The sequence below is a fragment of the Cetorhinus maximus genome, chromosome 25 (genome assembly GCF_964194155.1).
Source record: "Cetorhinus maximus chromosome 25, sCetMax3.hap1.1, whole genome shotgun sequence".
NCBI lineage: Eukaryota > Metazoa > Chordata > Chondrichthyes > Lamniformes > Cetorhinidae > Cetorhinus > Cetorhinus maximus.
The window spans coordinates 29,652,750-29,678,830 of NC_135903.1; the positions used below are offsets into that span (position 1 = coordinate 29,652,750).

Below are 26,081 nucleotides of genomic sequence, written 5' to 3' on the forward strand. Positions count from 1 at the left end.
TTGGTTGCAAATCCTCGTTGTTTCCTTCCTTGCTCACAGATTCTACAGATGTGCTGTAGAGTTTGTCACACTGTCACCCAATTAGAGCAGGTTTCCACTAATAAGCAAAAAACTTTGTGATCAGCGGTCAATGAGGTGAATGGGAGCGGAGTTCCTTCACCGCTGACTGTCTTGTTTTTTGTTTCAGCGATGCACACAGGACGTTGACATTGTAGCTGAGCTAACTTTATTAATAATACATTTTCCTAACATAAACACAAATCTGCAGTAACTGAATTCTCTCAAAAACGGTTCCAACATGTGCGATCTGATCTTCAACTCCCAGGCCAGGTGACCCCTATCTAGTACAGGGTACCGTATAGTACCTAATGCTAGAGTCCACTAGCACAATCAACTATTATAATGACACTGACCACATTATCTGGGTGATTGTTCATGCAACAAGCAAGAATGACTAGGGCCATTTGAGCAATTGATATATTAAATGTTCTATTATGTGACAAGAACAAATTACTAATTAGATATGGATATCTCATCAATACCCACTCAGATGATTAGTCTGGGCTCTGAGTTTAACGGTGAGGATCTTTCCCTCGTTGGGCGGGCTCAGCAGGGGCGAGCGGGAAGCCGACCGCCATCCACGATCGGAGTTGGACCCCGATTTCACGCTGGTGGGCCACTTACGGCCCGTGCAGCATGAAATGCGAGAGGCAGCGCTCAGCGCTACCTGTGTGGGAGGGGGAGGAGGGTGAGCACGAACTTCACGCACGCGCGGGACTGCACGCTTAAAAACCTCCCTGAGGCACAGAGCTGCCTCAGGGAGATGAACAGTTTTCAAAATAAAAAAATAAAGGTTTATAAAATGCTATAAAACATGTCCCCACTCATGTGGCTCTGTCACATGAGCAGGGACATGTTATGAATTAAATTTCAAAATTTTAATTTTATTTTTATTTGCTGTTGGAAACTTCACTCCACCCGTGCATGAGGTTTCCTGAAAAATGCGAAGGCCGCTTGGCCTTTTCGCCTGCCCGCCAACCGTCAGGTTGGACGGGCTGCGAAAAATTTCTTTTAATTACTGTTTTAATGGCCTTTTAATTGTCGGTGGGCGTGCTGCCGACTCCTGCGCGTACCCGCCAGCCAAAATATCATGCAAGTGCGTGATGACATCGGGACTCTTGCCGGGCGTCATCGCACGTCATTTTACGTTCAGTCGGGTCAGGCACGCACCCACACGCGGAGCTAAAAATTCTCCCCAATGTGTTTTGAACAGGTTGGGCAATTTCAGTGTAAACCTTGATTAAGAACTTCTCAGGCTGCTATCAATACAAAAGCCAAATCAATAATTGAAATCAATGATTTTATCTGAAGGAGTGCTTTGAAAGAATTGGCCAAATTTTATAAAAGTTAGTTAGAAAGTTAGCCAGTTAGAAATGTCAGTGTACCTTTAACAGTTTCATTCCAAACAGGCCTTTAAAGTCCATCCCAAGATGGGAAGACCCAAGGCTATCTAGATACATCAAACAGTGTATAGGTTATCAATGACTGCATTGTAATGATGTCATTCTCATGTTGTTTCAACATATAATCTACATGAGAGTAAACAACACCAGTGGGAACTAAATGTGTGATTTTTAAAGGTGGATATTGCAGGTGAGAATTCAAAGACCATGAGGTTTGTTCTCCTAACCATGTCGAATGGACATTCATAATTATAATTACCTTTGAAGCAACAGAAAAGCTTTAGATAGGATTTCATAACTGCTGTTTCTGTTTAAATTGAGGCATCAGTTAAATGTGAAATAACCAGATTTTATATACTCATTGCTCACCATCTCCAACACCACCGCTCATAGCAGTGAAGTGAAGCTAAGCAGAAACAACCTTCAACATGTAAGATCTCAACTCCAGCTGTTGCACATTCTTATTTTACACCAATACATGAAGATTTTTTGCATGAAGCGCTCCAGAATCACAAATGTTCTCTACTGGTACTAAACTGTTGAATTTGCTTCAGAAGTGGATTCAACCAGTGAATTTATTATTTGTATAAGCCAGACCAATAAAGAGTACACACCAAACCCTCCCTTTTAAAACTGGATTGATTCATAGGATCTTTCAAATTTCATTCTTGGATGTAGCAATACGTTGCAAAGCCAACAGTGATTGGCTGGTCCGACGAAGAAAGGCCGTTTTTGATAACTGAACGAATTTGTCCTGCAGGTAACTGAGATACAGCTCTGGAAGCTCCCAGTCTGCACTGAGTTAGTTCATCAGAGCTGGCATACTGGGGGAGGATAGGGGAGGAAAAATTGAACAGGACTCTTTCTCTTAATCACTATGCAGCCAACCTTGATGAAGCGTGTGGATACTGGGGGAGGTGAGACAAGATTGGCCCCCTGTAGTCTGGTTACCTGCCAACTCTCATTGCTAAGGCTGAAAGCTCACACACCAAGAATGGCCAATTGGGTGAAGCATGAAAAGGTTATTAATTTCCAGGGAACTATTTTCTAGGAAGAGGTCAAAGCCTTCAAGGAAGGAAAGAAGAGATTGGCAGTATGATGAAAAAGGAAGTGTTATTTTATCAGTACAGATGAAGCTAGCATCCATCCCTCCAATTGAAAGTGTGCATATGTAATGAATGAACTGTTTAAGAAACATTTGTACCACAATTCCCCATGTATCCAATGCAACCTCAGTTAGGTCACCCCTGTCACTTTTGAAGGTCAATGCAGATGACCATGATGAAGCATCTGAGAGCCAATGTCTCAGCTTCCATTGCAGCACAAGCAGAAGACACCCAATGACTGAGTGCTGCAGGAAAAGCTCAGTCTGAGGTTATGAAATCTCAACCTGCGAACATGTAGGCTCAGGCTTTTATCATCATGGCTGCGGCGACCAATACTGAAAGAACCTCAGAGGGTTTCACAGCAATCCAACAGTCTATCCTCCAGCAGATTACTAGGGTTGCTGGGGGGTATCCCTGGGGAGTGGCAGTGGCAAGGACCTGCAATCTTTTTCTCCGAGCTGCCGCATCCATCTCCCCGCCTCTCTCACTCTACCAGTACCCCTGGTGAGGCCTGTTAGCCAGCTAAACCTGACTGCTGCCAACCATGTCCAGGTGTTACAGTCTGAAGCAGAGCCTTCTGGGTCTCAACAGCTACTCGTAAGGCCACCTGCCTCTCCTTCACCGAATGTCAGTAGCCTTCTGCCTGCCATGCTGCAGCCACTAGGGTGGCAGTGCACAGGAACACTCAGCCAGACTCAGGCAACCAGACAGACACTAAGGGAAGGAATGCACAAGTATGGCTAGTTGACTCTAGTATACTGGGTTAGTTTGGAAAGTTTGTGATGCTTTTTATTTCATCATCGTGGTCACAAGGAGTTGGCAGGACACCTCCTTCATAAAATGGAGATAACGTACACACTGCTCCCCTGGCTTAGGTTACTGCAAGGGAAATGCTTCCAGAAGATCCTGGTTGGGTAAAACTTCCTGCTGACAGCCCCCTCCTTCTTCTACTCCTCCCTATGTGAGCAACATGCCCTCTTCTGTGCTGCCTCTGCATAGGCCAAGGAGGGTCTGGTTGTTGCAAGTCAAGACTTGGAGCAAGTGGTCTGACAATGGTCTTTGAAGTCAAAATGAAGGCCTTCTGCATGTGCAGTTCCACTCCCCGTCAACTTCACCAACTTTAACCAACTCCCAAACCACCACCAAGCACCAGCTTCTACAAACTCAGATCGAGCCAGTAGAAAGTAATTAGCAACTAACCTGAGAACAGTTGATGATCCCTTTCAATAGTGCTGGTGGGTGTTACTGCTCTAGAACTGATGGTCAGCTGTGCATGTTTAAAGAGGGCATTAGCTGGAGTGGCAAGTTCAAAAATGTCAGTGCTGGTGTCAAATCAATGCCACACACTGACTGGCATCACAATCTGCTCACTAGAATCACAAAATGGTTAGAGCACAGGAGGAGGCCATTTGACCTGTTGTGTTTATGCCAGCTCTCTGCAAGAGCTACCCAGCTGGCCCCACTCCCCATCCATTTCCCCTTAGCCCTGCAAACATTTTCTATTCAGGTCCTTATCCAATTCCCTTTTGAAAGCCACAATTGAATCTTCTTCCACCACACTCTCAGGCAGTGCATTCCAGGTGCTGACCACTCGCTGTGTAGAAAAGATTTTCCTCATGTCGCTGTTGCTTCTTTTGCCAATCACTTTGAGTCTGGTCCTCGACCCTTCCACCAATGGGAACTCTGCCTCCTTCCGGCATCTGCTCCTACAACTCATCTCCCCAAAATGGCAACTGGGATGGGCCATGTAAGAAATGTGCATGTGCAGCCCAGATGCTATTTTGGGATGAAAATGGCACCCACAATGCCAAAACTACAGGTGTTTTAGAGCCAAATGTTGCTCTCAATGACCCTTTAATAGTCTAGTGCAACGAAAAAAAGTGCAAGGAAGGGATTTTTCCTCCTTGCTGCTGGGAATTCCTGGCATCCGACCCTGATTTAGTGAAAACCCTGGTCTTGCCTTTGTCTGGGATACCTCACTCAAAGCCCAGCAGCATGAGATGGGTGGAAGTGTCACATGATTTGAGCTAAGAGGCAGCATGGGTAGGGTTGCTTCTGACCTTACAGTTGAAACCCACTGAGGGAACAAATGCTTGACACTTGGACTGGGTAAGGACAGAAAAAACATTTTCTACTTTTCAGCCCTGTCAAACTTCTTAAAGAGAATACAAAGCAGATCAGAAAAATATGTATTTTCTTTACGGCCCAATCACAAGAATTAGGAAACACAAAGTCAACACAATGAAGCAGGAAATTGCTCATAAAACCATTAGCTAAATAAAATTTAATAAGTGGATTTTAATCCTTTTACCTGGAAAAAGACAGTTTGTTTTAAAAGAGAATTTATAAATGCTGCCAACAGACAAATGTGTAGAGAAGAATATTCAATTTTTCTAGCTGAGGGCAAATATTTCGATTCTGAGGTTTCAAAGACTTTCACCTACTTTAACCACTTCCTGACACTCAGAATACATCCAGATCATGAATAGAATTAATTTCAAGGCAAACATGGAAAATCCCTTTGGAATCGCAATAGAAATTAGGTCAATATCAAAGCTGGGCTGGCAAAGATTTGCAATGGCAGGATTTTCAAAGGCCGGTGGGGGCCAGAACTGAAGTCGACAGATGGGTAACATTGTGCCATTGGCCGGCATGCCGTTTTGCCACCAAGCTCCCGCTCCAGCGCCGTTTTCAAGAAGGCCAGATCAGACACGGAAGGCAAGCAGCAGTGGCCATGTTATTATAATGATTTAATACCTTGGGCTTATTTACTATACAAGACACAAGTCACCAATTGCTCGTGAGGGACTTGGTAAATACATTGTGGACTCATTTATTAAGACTAGGCACATGAGAATAGTTATACATAAGTATAAAGCTGGAACATATCAGAGCTGTGTTTGTGCGTGTGCTCTACTCAAAGCGAAAGTGAAACCAAGACTGGATCACATGACACGTTCCCCTTCCAAATATGCCACGCTACTATCCCTTAAAAGCATATTACAACATCCCACTTTCTTTTTAAAGATACTTCCCCCCCCACCCCCCTTCCAAAGAAGTAACAATTTACAATACATGCTCATGTTTAGTTACCACGAGTGTATAGAACTGATGAATCTATGAGTTTCTAAAGCGTATAGGTAATCTGCCAGTACACCCAGATTTTGTAATGGCAAACTTGTCTGGAGGTGTATTTGATTGCTCACAGTGATCTGTGGGATTATCATTCTTGGATGTTGTTCCTTGTTGGGATCTTGTTCTAGATGCAATAGGGCTGTACGATGGCTGAGGGACTGGTTTGGATCTGATTTGTCCTCAGTTATACCTCACCATTGCACCTTTGTGCATATTGACTTCATAGGACCTCGGTTCTGAACAAATCCTTATCACCTCAGCTGGTGGCCACATACCTTCTGTGGGATCCTGGATGTGAACTTGTTGTCCCAACTCTAATCTTGGCAACTCTGTAACTACATTTTTATTGTGCATGTTGGTTATCTTCCCTTACAGTTTTATAAGTTGCTCTGTAGTTTCTGACAGAGTAGAATGAGTAAGATAGTAAATTGTTATGCACTGGTCTGCCAAACATGAGCTCTGTCAGTGATGGAATAGTTGCACTTAAAGGTGTTGTTCTCAGATGCAATGTATAGATTTTGCTAGGCCTGTCTACATTTGAGAATTAAGGATTTCACTGGGTGAATCATTCATTCAGTTAGGCCACTCGGCCTAGGGTAATGAGGAGGGAAGAAGTAGTGTGATCTATATTCCACTTCTCATTCATATCCTGAAATAGTCCTCTCAACACGCTGTCTCTCTCACTGAACTGACAGTTCAGTGTAATTTTATCATGAGGAATCTGTCTGCTTACCAGCTCTTTATTTGAGCACTAGCTTGGTGCTGTTTCTTCAAAACTTTTCTCCGCAGTCACTACCTGCATTTTCAACACTCTCCGACGCTGTGACTTAGTTGCATTCTGACCAAAATGTCAAGGTTTCCTCATGCCATATAGCACAATATAAGCCAGTTCACCATGTCATACCTGTACATGATCTTGCTGCCACCAATCTGACCACCAGTGATCACCATGTTGTGTTATTATAATAATATAGTACCTGGGGCTTATTTACTATAAAAGAACAAGGCACCAATAACTCATAACATGGAACACACGAAATAGAAGCAGAAGTAGATCATTCGGCCCCTCAACTCTGCTCCACTATTCAATAAAATCATGGCTGAACTGTTTGTGTTTCGAGTTCCACATTCCCATCTACCCCCGATAACTTCTGATTCCCTTGCCCAACAAGAATCTATCTACCTTTGTTTAAGAACATTCAGTGACCCTCCTTCCACCGCCTTTTGAAACAGAGAATTCCAAAATCACACAACCTTCTGAGAGAAAAAATTTCTCTTCTTCTCTGTCCTAAAAGGGCGACCCCTAATTTTAAAACTGTGGCCCTAGTTCTGGACTCACCAACAGGAGGAAACATCCTTTCCACATCCACCTTGTCAATACCATTCAGGATCTTATACACTTCAATCAAGTCACCCCTCACTCTTCTAAACTCCAGTGGAAACAAGCCCAGCCTGTCCAACCTATCCTCATAAGACAACCCGCTCATTCCAGGTATCAATCTAGTAAATCTCCTCTGAACTGCATCTAACGCATTTACATCCTTCCTTAAATAAGGAGACTAAAACTGCACACAGTATTCGAGATACAGTCTGGGTTTGGGTGTTCTAGTAAGTGTCAACAAACGGGGTTGTTCTTAGGACCTGTAAGCTTTGTTGAACTGCGACGATCACTTTGTACTTACCCCCATCCTTGAGTAGCTCTTCAGTGCTATACATTTTGGTTTTTCTGGAAGATCTTTCTTTCTGGAAACCTTCCATGTAAGTGGATATAATCGCCAATCAACATTTCTGTCTGCTAGCTCTGCACTTCAAAACCCGGTATAACTGAAGCATAACATCCTTACTTATATGTTCAATTCCTCTCGTAATAAAGGATAGCATTCCATTAGCCTTCCTGATTACATGCTGTACCTGCATACCAACTTCCTGTGACTCATTCACGAGAACACCTAGATCCCTCTGCACCTCGGAATTCTGCAGCCGTTCTCCATTTAAATAATACTCTGCTTTTTTATTCTTCCTGCCAAAGTGAACAACTTCACATTTACCCACATTATACCCCATCTGCCAGATTTTGGCCCACTCACTCAACCTATCTATATCGGTCTGCAAACTCCTTATGTCGTCTGCACAACATACTTTGCTGCCTTTGCTTCGTCGTTGATGTAAATTGTAAGAAGTTGAAGCCCTAGCACAGACCCCTGTGGGGTTCCATTCATCACATTCTGTCAAACAAAGACCTATTTATGCATACTCTCTATTTTCCCCAAGCCAGTCAATTTTCTATCCATGCTAATGTGTTACCTCCTGCACCATGAACTTTTATTTTCTGCAATAACCTTTGATGTGGCACTTTATCAAATGCCTTCTGGAAATCCAAGTACAGCACGTCTACAGACTCCCCTTTATCCACAGCACATGTTACTCCTTCAAACATGATTTCCCTTTCAAAAAACCATGCTGACTCTTCTCGATTACTCTGTGTTTTTTGTAAGTGTCCAGTTATAACCTCTTTAATAATAGACTTCTAACACCTTCTCCACAACAGATGTTAAGCTGACTGGCCTATAGTTTCCTGTTTTCTGCCTTCTTCCCTTCTTGAATAAAGGGGTTATATTTGCTACTTTCCAGTCTGATGGAACCATTCCAGGATCTAGAGAATTTTGGAAAATTAACAGCAGCGCATCTACTACCTCAATAGCCACCTCTTTTAAGACCCTAGGATGAAGTCCATCAGGACTCGGAGACTTGTCAGCCTGCAAGTCCATGACCAGAAACTTACCTATGTCGGGCAGGAGTGGGCGGGGGCGGGTGCAGAGCCGAGCGTCGCCCGTGATTGGCTGCGTGCCGCCATTTTATGCAGGTGAGCCAATTAAGGCCTGTCCAGCGTGACGCACCGCCGGTAGCACTCAGCGTTACCTGTGCAGGCGGGGGGAGGAGGGAGAGTTGGGGCCTGTGCTCTTTCATGTGCATGCACACGAAAGAGCGCAGCAATCTCCCTGAGTCATAGAGCTGCCTCAGGGAGATTAAATTGGTAGTGTCACATGAGCTGGGGTATGTTTGTACGGTTAGCAAAATTGATTTAATTATTTTATTAAACCTTCAGGAAACCTCATCCCGTCCGTGGATGAGGTTTCCTGAAAAACGTGAAGGCCGCTTTGGCTCTTTGCCTGTCAACCTTAAGGATGGACAGGCAGCGCTGTTAATTACCTAAATTACTTTCCTAATGGCCTTAAGAGGCCTTGACAGTTCGGCGGGTGCGCAGCCACCTCCAGCACACACCCGCCAAGCGAAAGATCTAAATGACACGCAGTGACGTTGGGGCGCACGCCCGACATCATCGCGCATCATTTAGTACATTGGCATGTCAGTCCCTCCCCCACAAGCCAACATCAAAACTCTGGCCCTTCAGTTTGCTCAGTACTGCTTCCCTAGTGATTATAATTTTGCCAAGTTCCCCTCTCCCGCCACCTCCTGATTTACAGCTATTATTGGAATGTTTTGTATCCTCTATAGTGAAGACAGAAGCAAAATATTTGTTCATTTCATCAGCCATTTCCTTATTATCTACTATTAACTCCCCAGTCTCACTCTCTAGAGGGCCAACATTTACTTTATCTATTCTTTTCCTGTTTAAATACCTTTAGAAACTCTTGCTATCCATTTTTACATTTCTAGCTAGCTTCCTCTCATACTCTTAAATTCTTTCTCTTGATTAACCTTTTAGTCATTCTCTGCCCTTCTTTATATTCTGACCAATCATCTGACCTGCCACTCATCTTTGCGCAATTATATGCTTTTTCCTTAAATTTGATGCTTTACCTAATTTCATTAATTAACTATGGATGGTGGGTCCTCCTCTTAGAATTTGTCTTTATAGTAAGAATAAATTGTTCTGAGTATTCTGAAATATCCCCTTAAATGTCTGCCATTCCTTCTCTATAAATCTATCCCCTAGCTTAGTATCCCAGTTCACTTCAGCTAGCTCAGCTTTTGTGTCCACATAGTTGCCCTTATTTAAGTTTAAAATACTGGTCTTAGACCCACTCTTCCCCCTTTCATACTGGATGTAAAATTCAATCATATTTTGATTGTTGCTACCGAGGGGTGCCTTTATTCCAAGGTAATTAATGAATCCTGCCACATTACACAATACCAAGTCTAACATAACCTGTTCTCTGGTTGGTCCCAGAGCGTACTACTCTACGAAACTATCTCAAAAGCATTCTATGAACTCCTCATCCAGGCGCCTACTGCCAACCTGATTTTTCCAGTTTATATGTAGATTGAAGTCACCCATGATTATTGCCGTTCCTTTATTACAAGCACGAATATTTCTTCTTGCATATTTTGTCCTACATTGTGGTTACTGTTAGGGAGCCTATAGACCACTCCCACTAGTGACTTCTTTCCTCTACTATTCCTCATCTCCACCCAAACCGATTCTACATCCCAATCCCCTGAACCAAGGTCATCTCTAACTATTGCACCAATGCCATCTTTGATTAACAGTGTTACCCATCCACCTTTACCTAGCTTCCTATTCTTCTTGAATGTCATATACCCTCAATATTCAGGACCCAGCCCTTGTCACCCTGCAGCCACGTCTCCGTGATGGCTGTTAGATAATATTTATTTACTTCAATGTGCGCTTTCAATTAATTTACTTTGTTATGAATGCTACGCACATTCAGATACAGAGCCTTTAGTTTAGTCTTTTTGTTATCTTCATAACAGCTAGTCTTGATTCTTGGTGCATTCTTACATTTTTTTTCTCTATGGCCCTTCCTGCCATCCTCTGACCTTTATTTCCCATGTTACTATTTTTCTCTCTCACCTTGCCTCTACTCTTTGATATTACACATATTTCCACATTTGATCCCTTGCTCCCACTATTTAGTTTAAAATCCACTCTACTTCCTTAGTTATGTCATTTGCAAGAGCACATGCCTTAGCATGGTTCAGGTGTAGGCTGTCTCAATGGTACTGCCCACACTTTCCCTAGTACTGGTGCCAGTGCTCCACAAACCAGAACCCACTTCTCCCACACCAGCCTTTGAGCCATGTATTCATCTAATTCTATGTACCTTGTGCCAATTTGCATGCGGTTTAGGTCATAATCCAGAGATTATAACTTTTCTGCTTTCCAATTTAGTGCCCAGCTCCTCATACTCTCTATGCAGACCCTCTTTCCTAGTTCTACCTATGTTGTTGGTACCTATGTGGGCCAAGACAACTGGATCCTCCCCCTCCCACTGCAAGTTTCTCTTCAACCCTGAGCAGATGTCCCAAACCCTGGCAATGGGCAGGTAACACAGCTGTCTGGACTCTCGCTCTTTGCTACAGAGAACAGTGTCAATCCCCCCACTGACTGTCCCCTACTACAACTACGTTCCTTTTTTCTCCCCCCACTTGAATGGCTTCCTGTGCCAAGGTGCCATGGCCAGTTTGCTCATTCACCCTGCAGCCACCGCTCTCATCTAAACAATTTGACAGAACCTCAAACTTATTGGACAATTGCTGAGGCTGACACTTTTGCCCTTGGCTCCCCTTACCTGCCTCATTCACAGTCATACCCTCCTGTCCCTGACCACTGACCAAATCAGAAGACCCTATCCTAAGTGGTGTGACTGCCTCCTGGTACAAAGCATCCAGGTAACCTTCCCCCTCCCTGATGAGTCGCAGAGTCTGCAACTCAGAGTCCGGCTCAATGGCTCTGAGCTGAAGCTCCTCAAACTACAGACGTGTTTGCCCTGGATCACACTGTTATCCAGGAGACCCTACATGCTGCAACCTTGACACATCACCTGTCCTGCCATCCTTAGTGTGTTTTAAATAATTACTTAATTATATTATTCACTTATTCATGTTGCTTTCTTCATATATTTTATTAACTTTACCACCAATTTGTGTACTATTTTTAACCTTGGGGATAGAATAGAACTTACCCACTTACTAGATACTCACCAAACAGCTAGGCTCCTTTCGCTGTAGTAGAGTAAGAATCAATTCCTACAGGGTGAGAAAGATAGAAAAAAGGAAAGAAACACCTCCTTTCCCCCTTCACCGAAGCCCCCCAACTCACCAAACTCCAGGTCTGCACTCAGTTTTGTCAGCTGCACTCCGTTTGCCTCAAAGGGATCTGGTAAACATGTTATGGGTTCATTTATTAAGACTAGGCACATGGATGGGAACAGTTATCCATAGGTATAAAGCTTGAAGACGCCAGAGTTGTGTGCTGTGTTCTGCTCAAGGCAAAAGTGAAACTAAGACCGGATCACATGACACGTTTCCCTTCTAGTGATGTCATGCTGCTATCCTTTAAAGGCATATTACAAAATGGGTAGCTTATTCAGCTAATTAAAAGACCACTGATCAGAATCAATCGGAATCATCCTGCTGGCCTGCAGGATCCCCAGGGTGTTGGAAAAATGGCAGCTGCCTGGAGGTGGCTTCTCAGCAGTAGCTAGAACCAGGCCCCAGGATAACTTTGAGGACCCTCTCTCCCCATCTACCCAGCCACAACTGCGGCTGGACCGCCTAGTGGAAGGGGTCCCTCTCCACAATGGTGATCTGGCAGTTGTGGTTACTTTCTTTTCAAATATTTTTAAAATGTTGAGGGAAGCCCTCAAGATAGACATACCCTGTCTCTCCCTTACCTGCAACAGCAGGCTGAAGTTCCTTCAATTCTGGAAGGCCTCCTATTACCCCTCCAGCATCGAGACCCTGCCTGCCATCCTTAAGTTGACAGCAAGCTCATCCTCCACGCACTAATTGGCCAAACCAGCAGAAATAATGTTGGGTTGCATACTTCGGACACAGTGTGGGGTCGGCACCCACATTTTCCTGCCAATGTCGGCATCCCAACCGAAAAATGAAAATCCTGCCCCAAGTTAGGGCCAGAATATTGCTGTTGACGGGCCCGACATGCCAACGCGCAAAATGACGCGAGATGCCGTCGGGCATGCGTCCCAACGTCATCGCGCAACATTTGGGTTTTTCATTCGGTGGACGCACGCCAGAGGCAGCTGCGCGCCCGCCGAACTGTCAACGGCCTATTAAGACCATTAAAAAATTAAAGTTGTTTTCAACACTGCCCATCCTACCTTAAGGTTGGCGGACAGGTGAAGAGCCCAAGCGGCCTTTGCGTTTTTTTAGGAAACCTCATCCACGGGCGGGATGAGGTTTCCTAAAGCTTTTATTAATTAGATGATAAAATTTTTCTGAATATAAAAACATGCCCCAGCTCATATGACACTGTCACATGAGGGGACATGTTTAAATAATTTTGTACTTTAATATTGCAAAATTTTTTAAACAACTTAATCTCCCTGAGGCAGCTGCGTGCCTCAGGGAGATTGCTGCGCTCTTTCGCGCGCAAAGAGCCAAGGCCCCGACTCTCCCTCCTCCCCCTACCCGCACAGGCCATGCATCAGGCTGGGCAAGCCTTAATTGGCCCACCCACATAAAATGGCCACGCGAGGCCGATCGCAGGCGGTAATTGGCTCCGCGCCCGCTCCCGCCCAGCCCACCCGAAACAGGTAACTTTCTGGCCTAGGCTTATAAACTGACACTGGACTGAAAGGAAACTTTCTGAGATCCTGAATGAGATTGCTGTATTGTAATAGCTCCCAGATATCCAGTCTTCTCGACTTCATGGCTCGGAAAGCATATTTAAGCAAAATATAAAAATGGCGATGTAAGAACAGGTGCAATTGCAACTTTGTAAGTTTTATTCAGTAGCTTCTCAGAGAGGCAAGAGGCCCAAATTTCCTCTTCAGCACAATAGCAGTGGGTGTTTGTCAGCTCTGACCTTACACCCATGTTTTCCCTGCACACCTGACGTGGCCCATTCTCCAAGGTTACACTGTGAGCACAGGAGCTATTTAAAGTGCTGCCTTGTGCCTAACTCAGGTGAGGAAAAAGACATTAAGACAGTGCTTTGTCACAATGCAGGCTCCCTCAATTAATTCACTGTATGATTGCACAGCCACTGATATTTTATAATATTTAACAAATAACGATGTTAGCTGGCTTGAGCATGAACTCATGTAATCACTTTGAATTGACGTCCTTTTCAAAAGCAGTTGAGTAACATGCAAGGCAATTGGGATTGGTTTGTTGTATTTTTCAGAGCTCTACTTGCACTATTTTTTACACCGTTCTGATTTTACACTTTAAATTAACTATAAATAAACAAATTAGTCCCATTTTTCTGTCCCAATATATTCTATAAATGTCGCTGTGTTTAGCTCTTCTAACCTCCATTTTAACTTTCTGTTCCTGAGTTGTGACAGGCTGGGGCCAAAAAACCCATCCATTTAAAGAAGTTAAAATCAGGCCCAGGCTAAGGCGTTAGCCAATCAACTGCAAGTTCAGGGTTGTCTGCTGTTATGCGAATCTGGGCAGCAGATTTCTCCACAGAAGATAATGTAGTTACAGTAGTTAAGTGTTTCAACCGTAATAAGAGTCAGCACTGTACTGCTGAAATGGAGGGGAGAAATCTTGTCCTTCAAATTGACAGTAGCTATTGAAATGATGAATTACTTATACTTGAAATTTGATATTTCATTACCTTAGCCTCACATGAACAGGATGGACAGGAGCAAAACAGAAAAGCTGCTGTTTGTTTTTTAGATAGGACAAATTTCTTCGTAAATCAAGGCCTGGCTCTCGGCATCACCCCACCAGTACTCCGTGAGGCGTGCACCGATATTGGGGGATCTGGTGAGACTCATACCAGCGTTAGTGCCCAGACTGGCTGCAGGATGAAGCACACTGGTACAAAGCAGCAGCAAGACTGATTGAAAAATTAAGCATCAAAACAACAAATCCAACTTAATACAATCCTACGCACACTAGCAAAACATCACCACAATGCCAACACTTCAAAGGTACCTAATTGGCTGTAAATCGCTTTGGAACATCCTGAGACCATGCTAGTTGCTATATAAATGCAATTCTTTCTTTCTTTCCATCGAAAGCAATAGCTCAAAGAATTCCCAACTCTGCAAACCCAACCTTTAGAAATGGTTGCCCAGAAATCGGATTTTCACTCTGGCGGGGAGCAGTGGGAGTGCGGTTGCGCAGGCTGGATTAGAAGTTGGGGTGGGTGACCCGGGAAGAAGTGAGGAGGATTCCAGTGCAGAGACGGGCTAGGCAGAAAACCTGCCTCAGGACTCCAACACCGTGTCCAAGATTTAAAAATAAGAATGAAAGCATGAAACATCCCTCCATCTATCATCCCTCAGCACCACTCTCCCCCCATCACTCCCCAGGCCCCACCCATGCCAACCCATGCCGCCTCATGCCCCACCCACACCCATAAGCCCTCATACCCTCCATGTCAACCTATGACCACACCGACCCCTCATGGCCTTTTATAGTGCCTATGCAAAACTATGCCCTTCCGCCCATCCATCCTCCCCACTCCGCCCCAGAACCAGTTATAGCCTCTATGCCAATTTAATGCCAATTCATACCAACATATGCCCAACACACCTCCCCCCCCCACAACCTTTTACCCTTACACCTACCATGTCAACTCATACAGCATTCACCATGGGTAGACCTCAGGACCCATGCAGATATAAGATAAAATTAAGTTCCAAGGGTGGAATTTTACAGCCCCTCCTGCCAGTGGGATTTTCCAGTCCCTCCGAAGGAAATGGACTTTTCAATGGCTCACTGCATTTTACAGCATCCCCCCTTCCATAATGGGGCTGTAAAATTCCCCCTAAGTGTCTCTGGCAGACTTCACTATATTGAAAAGAACACTCTCATTCATAAAAACCCATTTACTACATTTACATTCCTTCAACTAAATAAAGTCTTATAACAATAAAGATTTCATTCAAGTGCACAATCCCTTCCAACAATAAGTAATGGACTTCATGGTCCCACATCAAGCCACTTGTAGCCGTCACTCAAACTGTGAACTAACAAGCACCCTACTGTGATAGTAGATGGCTGTGAAATCAGTCATGCAGCATTAATCCAGCAATGGGAGCCCTCAGGCTTATGTCAACAGGTAAAGCAAGCGATCAGTTTTTAATACTCCAGACATTTTTTTTAAGAATTAAAGGGCAGGATTTTTAAATGCCTTGACAGTTTGACAGGTCTCTTTGACAGCTCCTTTTGACAAGTGCTTCTGACAGTTTTGACAATTTATTTTGACAGATTTGTTGACCATTCTAATGAGCTTGACAGTAATGAGCTTATGCACATTTTTTTGCCTACTTTTGCAATTCCAAAGGGCACCTGACCTACTCCAAAGGACACCTGACCTCCACCAAATGACACCTTACCTTCCCCAAAGATGTCCTGGGATCAGATCCAAAGGGGTACCTTATGGCCAGAATCTAATGCCCCTCAGGTGGGCACGCGCCCGACCCGAACAAGCATAAAATGATGCATGATGACGTTGGGTGAGCGTCCCGATGTCATTGTGCACTCGTGCGCTATTTCGGTCAGCGGGCCTGTGCGGGAGTCAGCAGCGTGCCCGCCGACAATTAAAAGGCCTACTAAGGCCATTAAAGTTATAATTGAAAGAAATTTTTCACTGCCCGTCCAACCTTACGGCTGGCGGGTGAGCGAGAAGGCCAAGCGGCCTTTGCATTTTCTAGGAAACCTCACCCACGGTGAGATGAGGTTTCCAACAGCAAATAAAAATAAAATAAAAATGTTAACATTTTATCAATAACATGTCCCTGCTCCTGTGACAGAGTCACATGAGGGGACATGTTTTACAATGCTTTAAAAATCTTTATTTTTAATTTTTCATATCGTCATCTCCCTGAGGCAGCTCTGTGTCTCAGGGAGCTTTTCCAGCGCGCACCTGTGTGCATGCGTGAACTTGCACTCTTGCCCTCCTCCCCCGGCCCCCCTCTCCCAGCCACACACAGGCAGTGTTGAGCGCTGAATTGGGGCCTTAATTGGCCTGCCAGAGTGAAATCGCGATCCGACCCTGATCGCAGGAGACATTCGGCTTCCTGGCCACCCCTGCCGAGCCCGCCCGACGAGGGCAAAATTCTGCCCTATGGCTATCCAAATGAATCCACAAAGCTCAGATCTGTTCTTACCTGGTCTAACCTGCACACTACAGGTTTCACACTCCTGGCCTATCAAAATCCCACTTCAGTGGAGGCAGCCGGTTATTTGAACGGCCAGCTGCCTCCAAAGAAAAGTGAATGCGCGAAATGCCCCACCCCATTCTCGCCTACACGAAGGTGGGAATGAGAGAGGCACTCCGTCTTGGCAAAAATCTCAGCCCTTGTCTCGTAAAAGCTTAGAGCAGCCGGTTAGAAACAGCACTGTGGATTATGTAAAAGGTAAAGAAGAGATAGAATAGCTTAATGCCACACAGAAGTAATCACAGACTTACCAGTGGTCTCCACAATTCCCTCCAGGATCACCACAATTTCAAACTGGTCACTTCTTAGGGATCGTTGTGATAGGTCAAAGAAGGGACTTTTAGGATTTATTTCATGGCAAATAGTCAGAGGTGAAACAAGAAACAGTTGGTCAGCACCAGTCCCAAATCCAACATCCAATTCACACTGATCCAGGGGCAGGAACTCTCCTTCTGGGGTCTGCCTGGACTGAAGACAAGAGAGAAAAGACAAAATTAGATCTGAAGCTAGATTTTGTGTTGTTTCTGCTTGCTCATGAAGCACTATGGGTGCACCTGCACCACATGGACTGCAGTGGTTCAAGAAGGCAGCTCACCACCACCTTCTCAAGGGCAACTAGGGATGGGTAATAAATGTTGGCCTAGCCAGCGAAGCCCACACCTCGTGGATGGATAAAAATATATATATTTATAGGGTTTTTCACACTACATCAAGTTGTTATATTTCCAACTTATATTCAGATCCGTGGACTATTAATACCTTCCAGAAGTAAAGTAATACTTGACAATTTTTAGAATTTGAATTTGCTCATGTTCTTTTGTGTTCTATTCTTGGGCTTTGATGTACAGATCACTATAACAGCTTTTGTGAAAGTTATTGAGTGGTAAAGCAAGAGATGAAAAAAAAGAGATGTATTGCTGAAAAAAGAAATATGCTGCCTAAGCTTTTATCTTGCACTCATCAGGACAGATCACAAGATTACCAATAGTAAAGAAAACAACAATTTATACTGCATGAGAAGAGAGTGCTGATTGCTTGGTAGGTGGACTGATTAGTAGGGGTGTTGCCATGGAGAAGGCATCAGGGAACAGTTAACTGCCAAGCTTTTATTCAAATTCACACCAGGCAAGTTAACTCTGATTGTCAAGACATTGCCATGGGGAATGAACCAAGAAACTGGAGAATCGTATCAAACAGCACCGACCTTCGTCCATTCATAACAGGCAAAGTACTGACTGTTCCCAACCAGTCCATGCTCGCAATACTCAACACATAGGCCATGATTTTCCCATTGGCGAGCGGGGGGGGCAGGGCCCGCTCACCGTCGCATAAAATGACGCGCGGTGATGTTGGGCGGAAGTCCCAACGTCATCCCGCCCCATTTAAATTTTCAGGAAGGCGGGGGCTCAGCAAAATCAGCTGTGCACCCACCGACCTGTCAATGGCCAACTGAGGCCTTTGACAGTGTCAATTAAGTAATTAATGGACCTGCCCGTCCAACCTTAAGGTTGGCGGGCAGGCCAGGAGCCCTAGTGGGCATTAGAAATAGCAAGAAACCTCATCCACGGGCGGGATGAGGTTTCATGTAGGTTTAAAAAAATTTAATTAAAGTGTTTTTAAAGGTTATGGACATGTCCCAACTCATGTGACAGTGTCACATGAGGGGACATGTCAGGGATTTTTTTTTCTATTTTTAATATTTTTTAATGCACAGCCGATCTCCCTGAGGCAGCACTTTGCCTCAGGGAGATGAGTGTGCTCTTCCATGTGCATGCATGAAAGAGCGCACTTGGCTGAGGGATAACCCCCACCTGCACAGGGAGCGCTCAGCGCCTCCGTGCGGACATCACGCTGGGCGGGCCTTAATTGGCCCACCCACGTAAAATGGTTGCATGCCCCCGATCAGAGGTGCACCTCCGCACGCCCACTCCTCAACTCCCCCTCTAATGGGTGGAAAATTCTGCCCATAGGTCAGGGTTTTATGGCCCATCCTGCCTGATGGGATATTATGATCCCACTGAACTGAATGGAGATTTAAATGGGTCAGTGCACCTGCCAGCGGGGAGAGACACCGTGGCAGGGCTGTAAAATCCTGGCCATAGTGTCCAACATTAGATGTTTTGCTGCGATTGGACAGCACTTGCTAAACAATCCTGATTGTGCTATGAATTACACTGATAACAAATTTAAGATTATCAGTCAGGCTTGCAGTGTGGTTCATTTACGCATGCTAGAAGCAGCATATATTCACATACAGGGCTCTGTCCTTTTCGGACAGGAGGATCATGAACACGCATTGCGCCTTTTTCAACTAAACAAAAGCTTGGAATACAGCTATTCCCTGGATTCCGAGGCAAGCTGTTTAAATGGCCTGCCTCGGTGCTTTGGGACTTTGTCCCAGTTATAATAAAAACAGTAAGGCCCTCTAGTCCTCACCCATCTAGTCCTCACCCCTCATGCCCACTCAGCCCCACACACTCCCCATCCATGCCACTTCATGTGGTCCGCCCACCTCCCTGGGCCCCTCATATTCCCTATGCCAACCTATCTTCCTCTCCCCACCTCATGTCCCTTTATAGTTCCTATACCATATGCTCCCCCACCAACCCTTCATATCCCTTTATAACCCCTATGCCAAACAATTTCCTTCCACCTACCTCCCATGGCCTCTCATACCTTCCATGCCAAGTTGTGACACCTACTTGCCCATTTACTCACTATACACTCTGTATAGAACCAATGAACCCTATAGTGACAATAGGATGTGTTTAAACAGTCATTCATTCTTAATAACTGCTTTCAATACAGTCAAATAAAAGTGTCAATCATCCAGACCCTTTAAAGTGTCAATAGCAGAACTGCAAGCACTTGAAACCTCTTTATCTTGTGTAAGTAAACATTGTGAAATTGACAGAAGAGATCAGAGAGCCAGAGCTGTCAATCAAGCAATGTTTTCCCTGTGACATAGCTGTTTCAGTACTCTAATCGATCTCTGGGCTCTCAGCCAAGCATCATTTTGCATTCTTGGCTGGAAGGACGTAACTTGGCAAGGGGACCATGAATAAGACCTTTTGAAATTAGGTTCCCTCATCCAAACTATGGTTCACAACACCAATGAGGTGCTCTGAACCATGACTCTTTGAAAAGCTGGTTTGACTCCAGGTCAGGAGTGCAGGGTACATCCTAAAATAGCATTGAGGAAAATTGGAAATCTCGGGAATGTGGTTGGAAATCCTGAATCAGGTCCTGGCCACCATTTTCACCCCTCCATAGAGTCTCCCTGACTCCACAAAAATCCAGCCCTATAATTCTCATCTACTATCTAGGAGCCCAGAAGGGAGCTGTCCTGGCAGTCTATGGAAGGGAAGAGAGAGGAGAGAACTTGTCTATCAGTCATAAGGAGGAAATGATGGGATAAAGACATTGCACGTTTAGCAGGGAGAGAAGGAAAAGGTACCTCCAAACCAAAATGGTTAGGTGGAAAGTAAAGCAACATCCATTGCAGATTTTTTAGAATTATGTCATTGAATCACAAAGAAAATCAAATTCTCACCAGCAACCTCCTAGAATAAATAATTGCTAGTTAATACCAATACAATGGAGATTGCAGATAGAAATGGGTGAATTGTTGAGTTCATCTTCCCATTTCTTCTTTGCTTTCTGACTCCTTCATTTGTCCAATTTTTCACTTTCTTAATGCTTTTTGTTATTCTTATTTATTTTCTTCCCCTTTTTTAAGTTTCTTTTTCATTTTAGTAGATTTCATTTTGCTCTTTTATTTCCTTTGCATTTTCTATCTGTCTCTGTCTCTCATTTCCCCGTATATTTTATCCTTCCCTAGGATCTTAAACATAAAATGTACTAACACTGCAGTATTTGATTGTATCAAGCCATAATACATTCATGGGAACCAGAACAACAGCCTAACCACATTAAAATGAAAAATTGACGATGGTAAACTGCCTGTCAGTATTCTATCCCTTGATGCTAATAATTTAAACCCAGTGCAATCATTTAATTCTGGACACACTTCATCACTATGTCTACTGTAAATAAAAACATCAAATTAGTGCCATGTTTGAAGACTATTCTGTGCCCTATCAAATTATCTGCTAACAATTAAGGATTTATTTCCATCTAATTGTTAATTTCAGTTGAAAAAAAATAATTGATCTCAGTAAGTTAACAGGTTAGCTTGACTGAAGGAAAGAAATAGCAAACATTTTGTCCATTGTCATCAATACCCTGAGACTTGCTCATTGATTAATATTGGCTTTAAAAAGAAACAAAACAAGACATATTTTAAGAGGTTTTTAAAGATCATTCAAAACAGAATTACACAGGCATGTATAAGGGTTAGATCGGGTGTTGATTGGAAGAGGCAATTGCAGGGTAAAGCTATAACAGAGAATATGGAGGACATTCAGGAAGAGATGCCTCAGATACAGACTTACCCCTAGGAAGAAAAAAGGCAGAACATTCAAAGTTAATGGGCAGAATTTTTTGGCTGACGCGCAGGTGGCGGAGCCTGCAAGTCAACGCTTAAAATGTCGCGCGCTGACATCGCGCGAGCGTCCTGAATTCAGCGTGCGGCATCGTGATATTTAGGTGGGCGGGTGCGCTATGCTCGGCAATTGGCACCGATTTTGAGGAGCCCATGCGATCTTAGGCTCGGCGCATGGGCCCAACGGGCAGGCGGGTAAGTGATTTTTTAACAAAATTCATGCACTGGCGGGATATGTGGGCTCAGAGGGGTTGCTCATGTTTTTTCTGAAGTATTTAATGCAGAAAGTGTTTTAAACTTGCCTGTGGAGGGGCGCAGGGCCAAGAGGTTGTCCAAGGTGGAAGGGGCCACAGAAGACGCCACTATCCTGCTGCCAGGGTATACAGGCGGCGAAGCAGCTACCTCAATATGACTGAGGTGCAGTGCCAAAGGAGGCTCCAACTGTCAAGGGAGACAGTCAACACTATCTGTCAGATGATTGGCCCTGAGATCTCTCCTAAATGTGTGGGCGGACACCCCATGCCAGTGGCTCTGAAGCTCACAGCTGCCCTCCACTTCTATGCCTCTGGCTCCTTCCAGGGCTCGGTGGGTGATCTTTGCGGTGTCTCCTAATCAGCTGTCCACACTGTGTCAAGCAGGTTACAGACGCTCTGTTCAGACGGGCATTGACCTTCATCCACTTCCGCTGCGACCAGGCAAGTCAGGCACAGCGAGCCAGAGGCTTCGCGGCCATTGTTGACTTCCCCCGCTTCCAGGGTGCAATAGACTGTACAGATGTGGCCATCAAGGCGCCAGCAGGTGAGCCCGGTGCCTTCGTCAACAGGAAGGACTTCCACTCCATGAACGTGTAGATAGTGTGTGATCACAGGATGCAGATTCTGCAAGTCTGTGCAAGCTACCCAGGCAGCTCCCACGACGCCTACATCCTCAGACACTCCCAGGTGCCGGGGCTCTTCAGTGCTCCAGCCCGGCTGGATGGTTGGCTGCTGGGTGACAAGGGCTATCCCCTCAGAAGGTGGCTCATGACGCCTCTCCACCATCCAAGAACAGAAGCTGAGCAGCGCTACAATAGGAGCCACAGCACCACAAGGGCTGTGGTGGAGAGAGCCATCGGTCTTCCCAAGATGCACTTCCGTTGCCTGGACCACTCAGGGGACGCACTCCAGTACCCCCCAGATCGCGTCTCTGTGATAGTGGCAGCATGCTGCACTCTGCAAAATCTTGCGCTGGAAAGGGGGGATGCAGTTGACGATGAAGACCTTGACGCAGGGAATGAGGCTGCACATGATGAATCCAGCAGTGGCTCAGAGGATGAGGAAGCACAGGGCAATGATGAGGGGCAGCACGCCGACCCGCTTCTACACCAAGGAGGCAGGGACACCCGGGACACTTTAATCCAAAGAACCTTCAGCTAGATCCACACACATGGATCTGCAGGACCAGCATTGCCTGGCACTTCCACACGTGGCACTTAGGTGCTACATCTTCCACCGCATCCACTGCAACTAAGGGCTTAGTACAGAAACATCAATATCCACTCAAACACTCATGATATGTCTGTGAAACATACAAATGCAGCACAAAGGAAACACCCTCAGCCATCGTCAGAAAAGTGGACTTTATTCAGTCCAACATAAAACACAAACGTCGCTCTGATGTACATAACTATTTTTTCCCTAATCCAGGGCCAACACAAAATCACCAGTGACATACCCATGGTGTGCCTAACGTGCCTTATGCTTTCGTTTTCGGGTGCTATGTCTAGGTGCTGCCCCATCTCTCGGAATGACTTGTGAGCCAGCCTGCTGACTCTGCTGTCCTATTGGCCTCGATGACCTTGGCGGGCATCCTCTGGCCCGTGGAGCCTGTGATGGCCCCGCCTGGGAGGGAGTGGCCAGTTCCAAAACTGGCACCTCCCCAGTTGTCGCAGCCTCAACGGATGCAACGGTCACTGGCAGAGGGGCGGAGGAGCTGCTGCCCTCATCCGGAGTGCCCTGAGAGGAGCTCGCAGCGACGACAGGCAGCTGCTGTGCCGACGTGAGGTCACATTGGACCTCCCTGCTCACCTCAGATCGATGGGGCACCAGGCGCCGACACTTGGTGCCCAAAACATCTCCCACATTGGGAATGACCACCTGTGGCCATTACTTCTGTGAGGGCTTGCAGGTCAGAGCGTAACCCAATCAGAAGAGTCTCCATCCGATCGAAGCCCCTCTCCATGAGAGTCGCCAATCTCTCCATGGAGGAAGCCTGAAGCTCTGCCCTGAGGTTCATGCCATCACTGACACTTTGTCTGGATTCCTCCACCACAGAGACCAACTGAAGCACACCCTCATGCAACCCTGCCAGATGCTCCCGCGCATCCTGCCGCTTGTATTGCAGCTGCTGCATTGGTGACATCTCCAGAGGCACATCATCACTGCCGGACTCAGCATGTGCCTGGTCCCCTGCAGACCTCCGGCTGCTGGCGCCATCGGCACTCTCTGTCCGTGCCATCTCCTCCAGCGATCGTGAAGTGCCCTCTCCACTGTGCCCCGGGACACTGGCCGACATTATATTCCCCACCGAAGTGTTTGTGTCTATGCTGGTGCCTGGCTGGCTGAAATGATGTGACACAAGTTGCAAGTCTTGGCCCTCAGGTGTGGAGGGGGGGCTCCGGACTTGTTGGTGGTGGCCATGTGGTGGTGATACTGAAATTAACAACAAGGACAGTGCATCAGTTAGCGTTCAGTCAGTAACACCTTCCATCCCTTTCCTCCCCAGGCTTCATAATGCGCTCACCCTTCAAGAACCTAAAGAGACGAACATTGGTGGGGTGGTAATTAGTTAAGAGGAGGCCAAACATTACACGCGCTTACAGACAGGCTGGTCAGATGGCCTAAGGAATGCCACATGGAATGTTATGTGGATAAGTGTGCGGTTAAGCACTTGGGCAAGACAAACAAGGTATGGGAATACATGAGTAATGGTAGGACTGTGGGAAGTCAGGACGATGACAGGGACCTTGCTGGGCAGACCCGATAAGGTAGCAGAACAGGAACATAAGGCGCTTAACAAGGTCAAAGCCAGACTTGCCTTTATTAGCTGAGGAATAGAATGTAGGAAAAGGGAGGTCATGTTGCAAGTGCAGAAAATGCTGTCGAGGCCACAGCTACACTTCTGCGTTCAGTTGTCACCTGCGCTTCATGGGAGGGATGGCTTTGGAGTGGGGAGAGTGCAGAGGTTCCTGACCAGGATGCATGCTGGCCTGGAGAGTTGGAGTTATGAGGAAACATTGCAAACACTTGCGACATTTGCCATGGAGCACAGGAGGTTGACAGGTCACATTATTGACCTTCAAACCGTTATGAGGGGCATAGCAGAAACACTGGTCACTATCTTTCAATCTTCATTGAATACAGGGGTGGTGCCGGATGACTGGAGAATTGCTAATATTTTGCCATGAATGAAGAAGGGGGAGAGGGATAAACTAGGGTCTGCATCATCCGGTAGGTGAGCTGGGGGGGCGGGGCCCACTCGCCGACACATAAAATGACGCGGGGTGACATCAGGCGGGCATCTCTACGTCACCGCGCATCATTTAGATTTTCAGTTCAGCGGGTGCGCAGCCGAGTCGGGTGTGCACCCGCCGACCTGTCAATGGCCACATAGAGCCATTAATAAAGTAATTAAACCAATTAATAGACCTGCCCGTCCAACCTTAAGGTTGGCGGGCAGGCGAAGAGCCCAGGCGGCCTTCAGAAAAAACATGAAACTTCATCCATGGGCGGGATGAGGTTTCATGAGGGAGTTAAAATGTGTATAAAGTGTTTAAATATAAGAAATTGACATGTCCCAGCTCGTGTGACAGTGTCACATGAGGGGACATGTCAGGAATATTTTTCCTACCCTTCCAGAAATTTTTAACACATCCAGCTGAGGCAGCACTTTGCCACTCCCAGCTCTGGGAATCACCCTCTCCCCCCACACCCCCCCCGCCCACACAGGGAGCGCACAGCGCTTCCGAGCGAACGTCACACTGGGCGGGCCTTAATTGACCCACCCACGTAAAATGGCGGCGCACCCCCGACCACGGGAGCCGATCGGGAACCTGCTTGCGCCCGCTCCCGCATATTCCCCCCTCAATGGGGGGAAAATGCTGGCCCTAGGAAACTACACACCAGTCAGCCTAACATCAGTAGTGAAGATGTTATTGGAACCCATTACCTGGGACAAAATAAGCTTCAATTCAAAAAAGTATGAGTTAAGCAAAGAGAGACAGCATGGATTTGTTAAAAACTGATTAGCTCGGTTGAATTCTTTGATGAGGAAATAAGATTTATCAAGGTAGTGCAGCAGATGTATATATGGACCTGTAGAAGGCATTCTACAAAGCACTGCCCAGAAAACTCATTCAGATGGAAGCCCAGGGATTTAGGAGGAAAGTGGTTGTATGGATACAAAATTGGCAGTGACAGGTAACAAAGGCTGATGCTGGATGGATATGTGTCAGACAGGGATGTGGTTTGAGGCAATGCTCTCCGGTTTTGGGCACATTACAATTTTTATAAATGACCTAGACTTGGCTGCAGGGAGGAGCATTATAAAATTTGCAGGTTATATAAAACTTGACAAAGCAGTAAATCATGATTAATGGCGCAATTGAACTCGATTTTTTTTGTGGCCTGTCCAACCTTACGGTTGGCGGACGAGCTAATCAGCCAGGCGGCCTTTACATTTTTCATGAAGCCTCATCCAAAGG

The 26,081-nt window shown here is 45.7% G+C and overlaps 1 protein-coding gene across 1 annotated transcript in view; it reads right to left on the minus strand.

Moving 5' to 3' along the window:
* LOC144667997 (G protein-activated inward rectifier potassium channel 1-like) overlaps window positions 1-26,081 on the minus strand; it is a 79,865-nt gene that overhangs the window by 36,827 nt on the left and 16,957 nt on the right. The window contains exon 2 of the mRNA XM_078529694.1: window positions 17,088-17,304. Within this exon, the coding sequence (XP_078385820.1) occupies window positions 17,088-17,304 (217 nt within the window). The remainder of the gene's footprint in view (window positions 1-17,087; window positions 17,305-26,081) is intronic.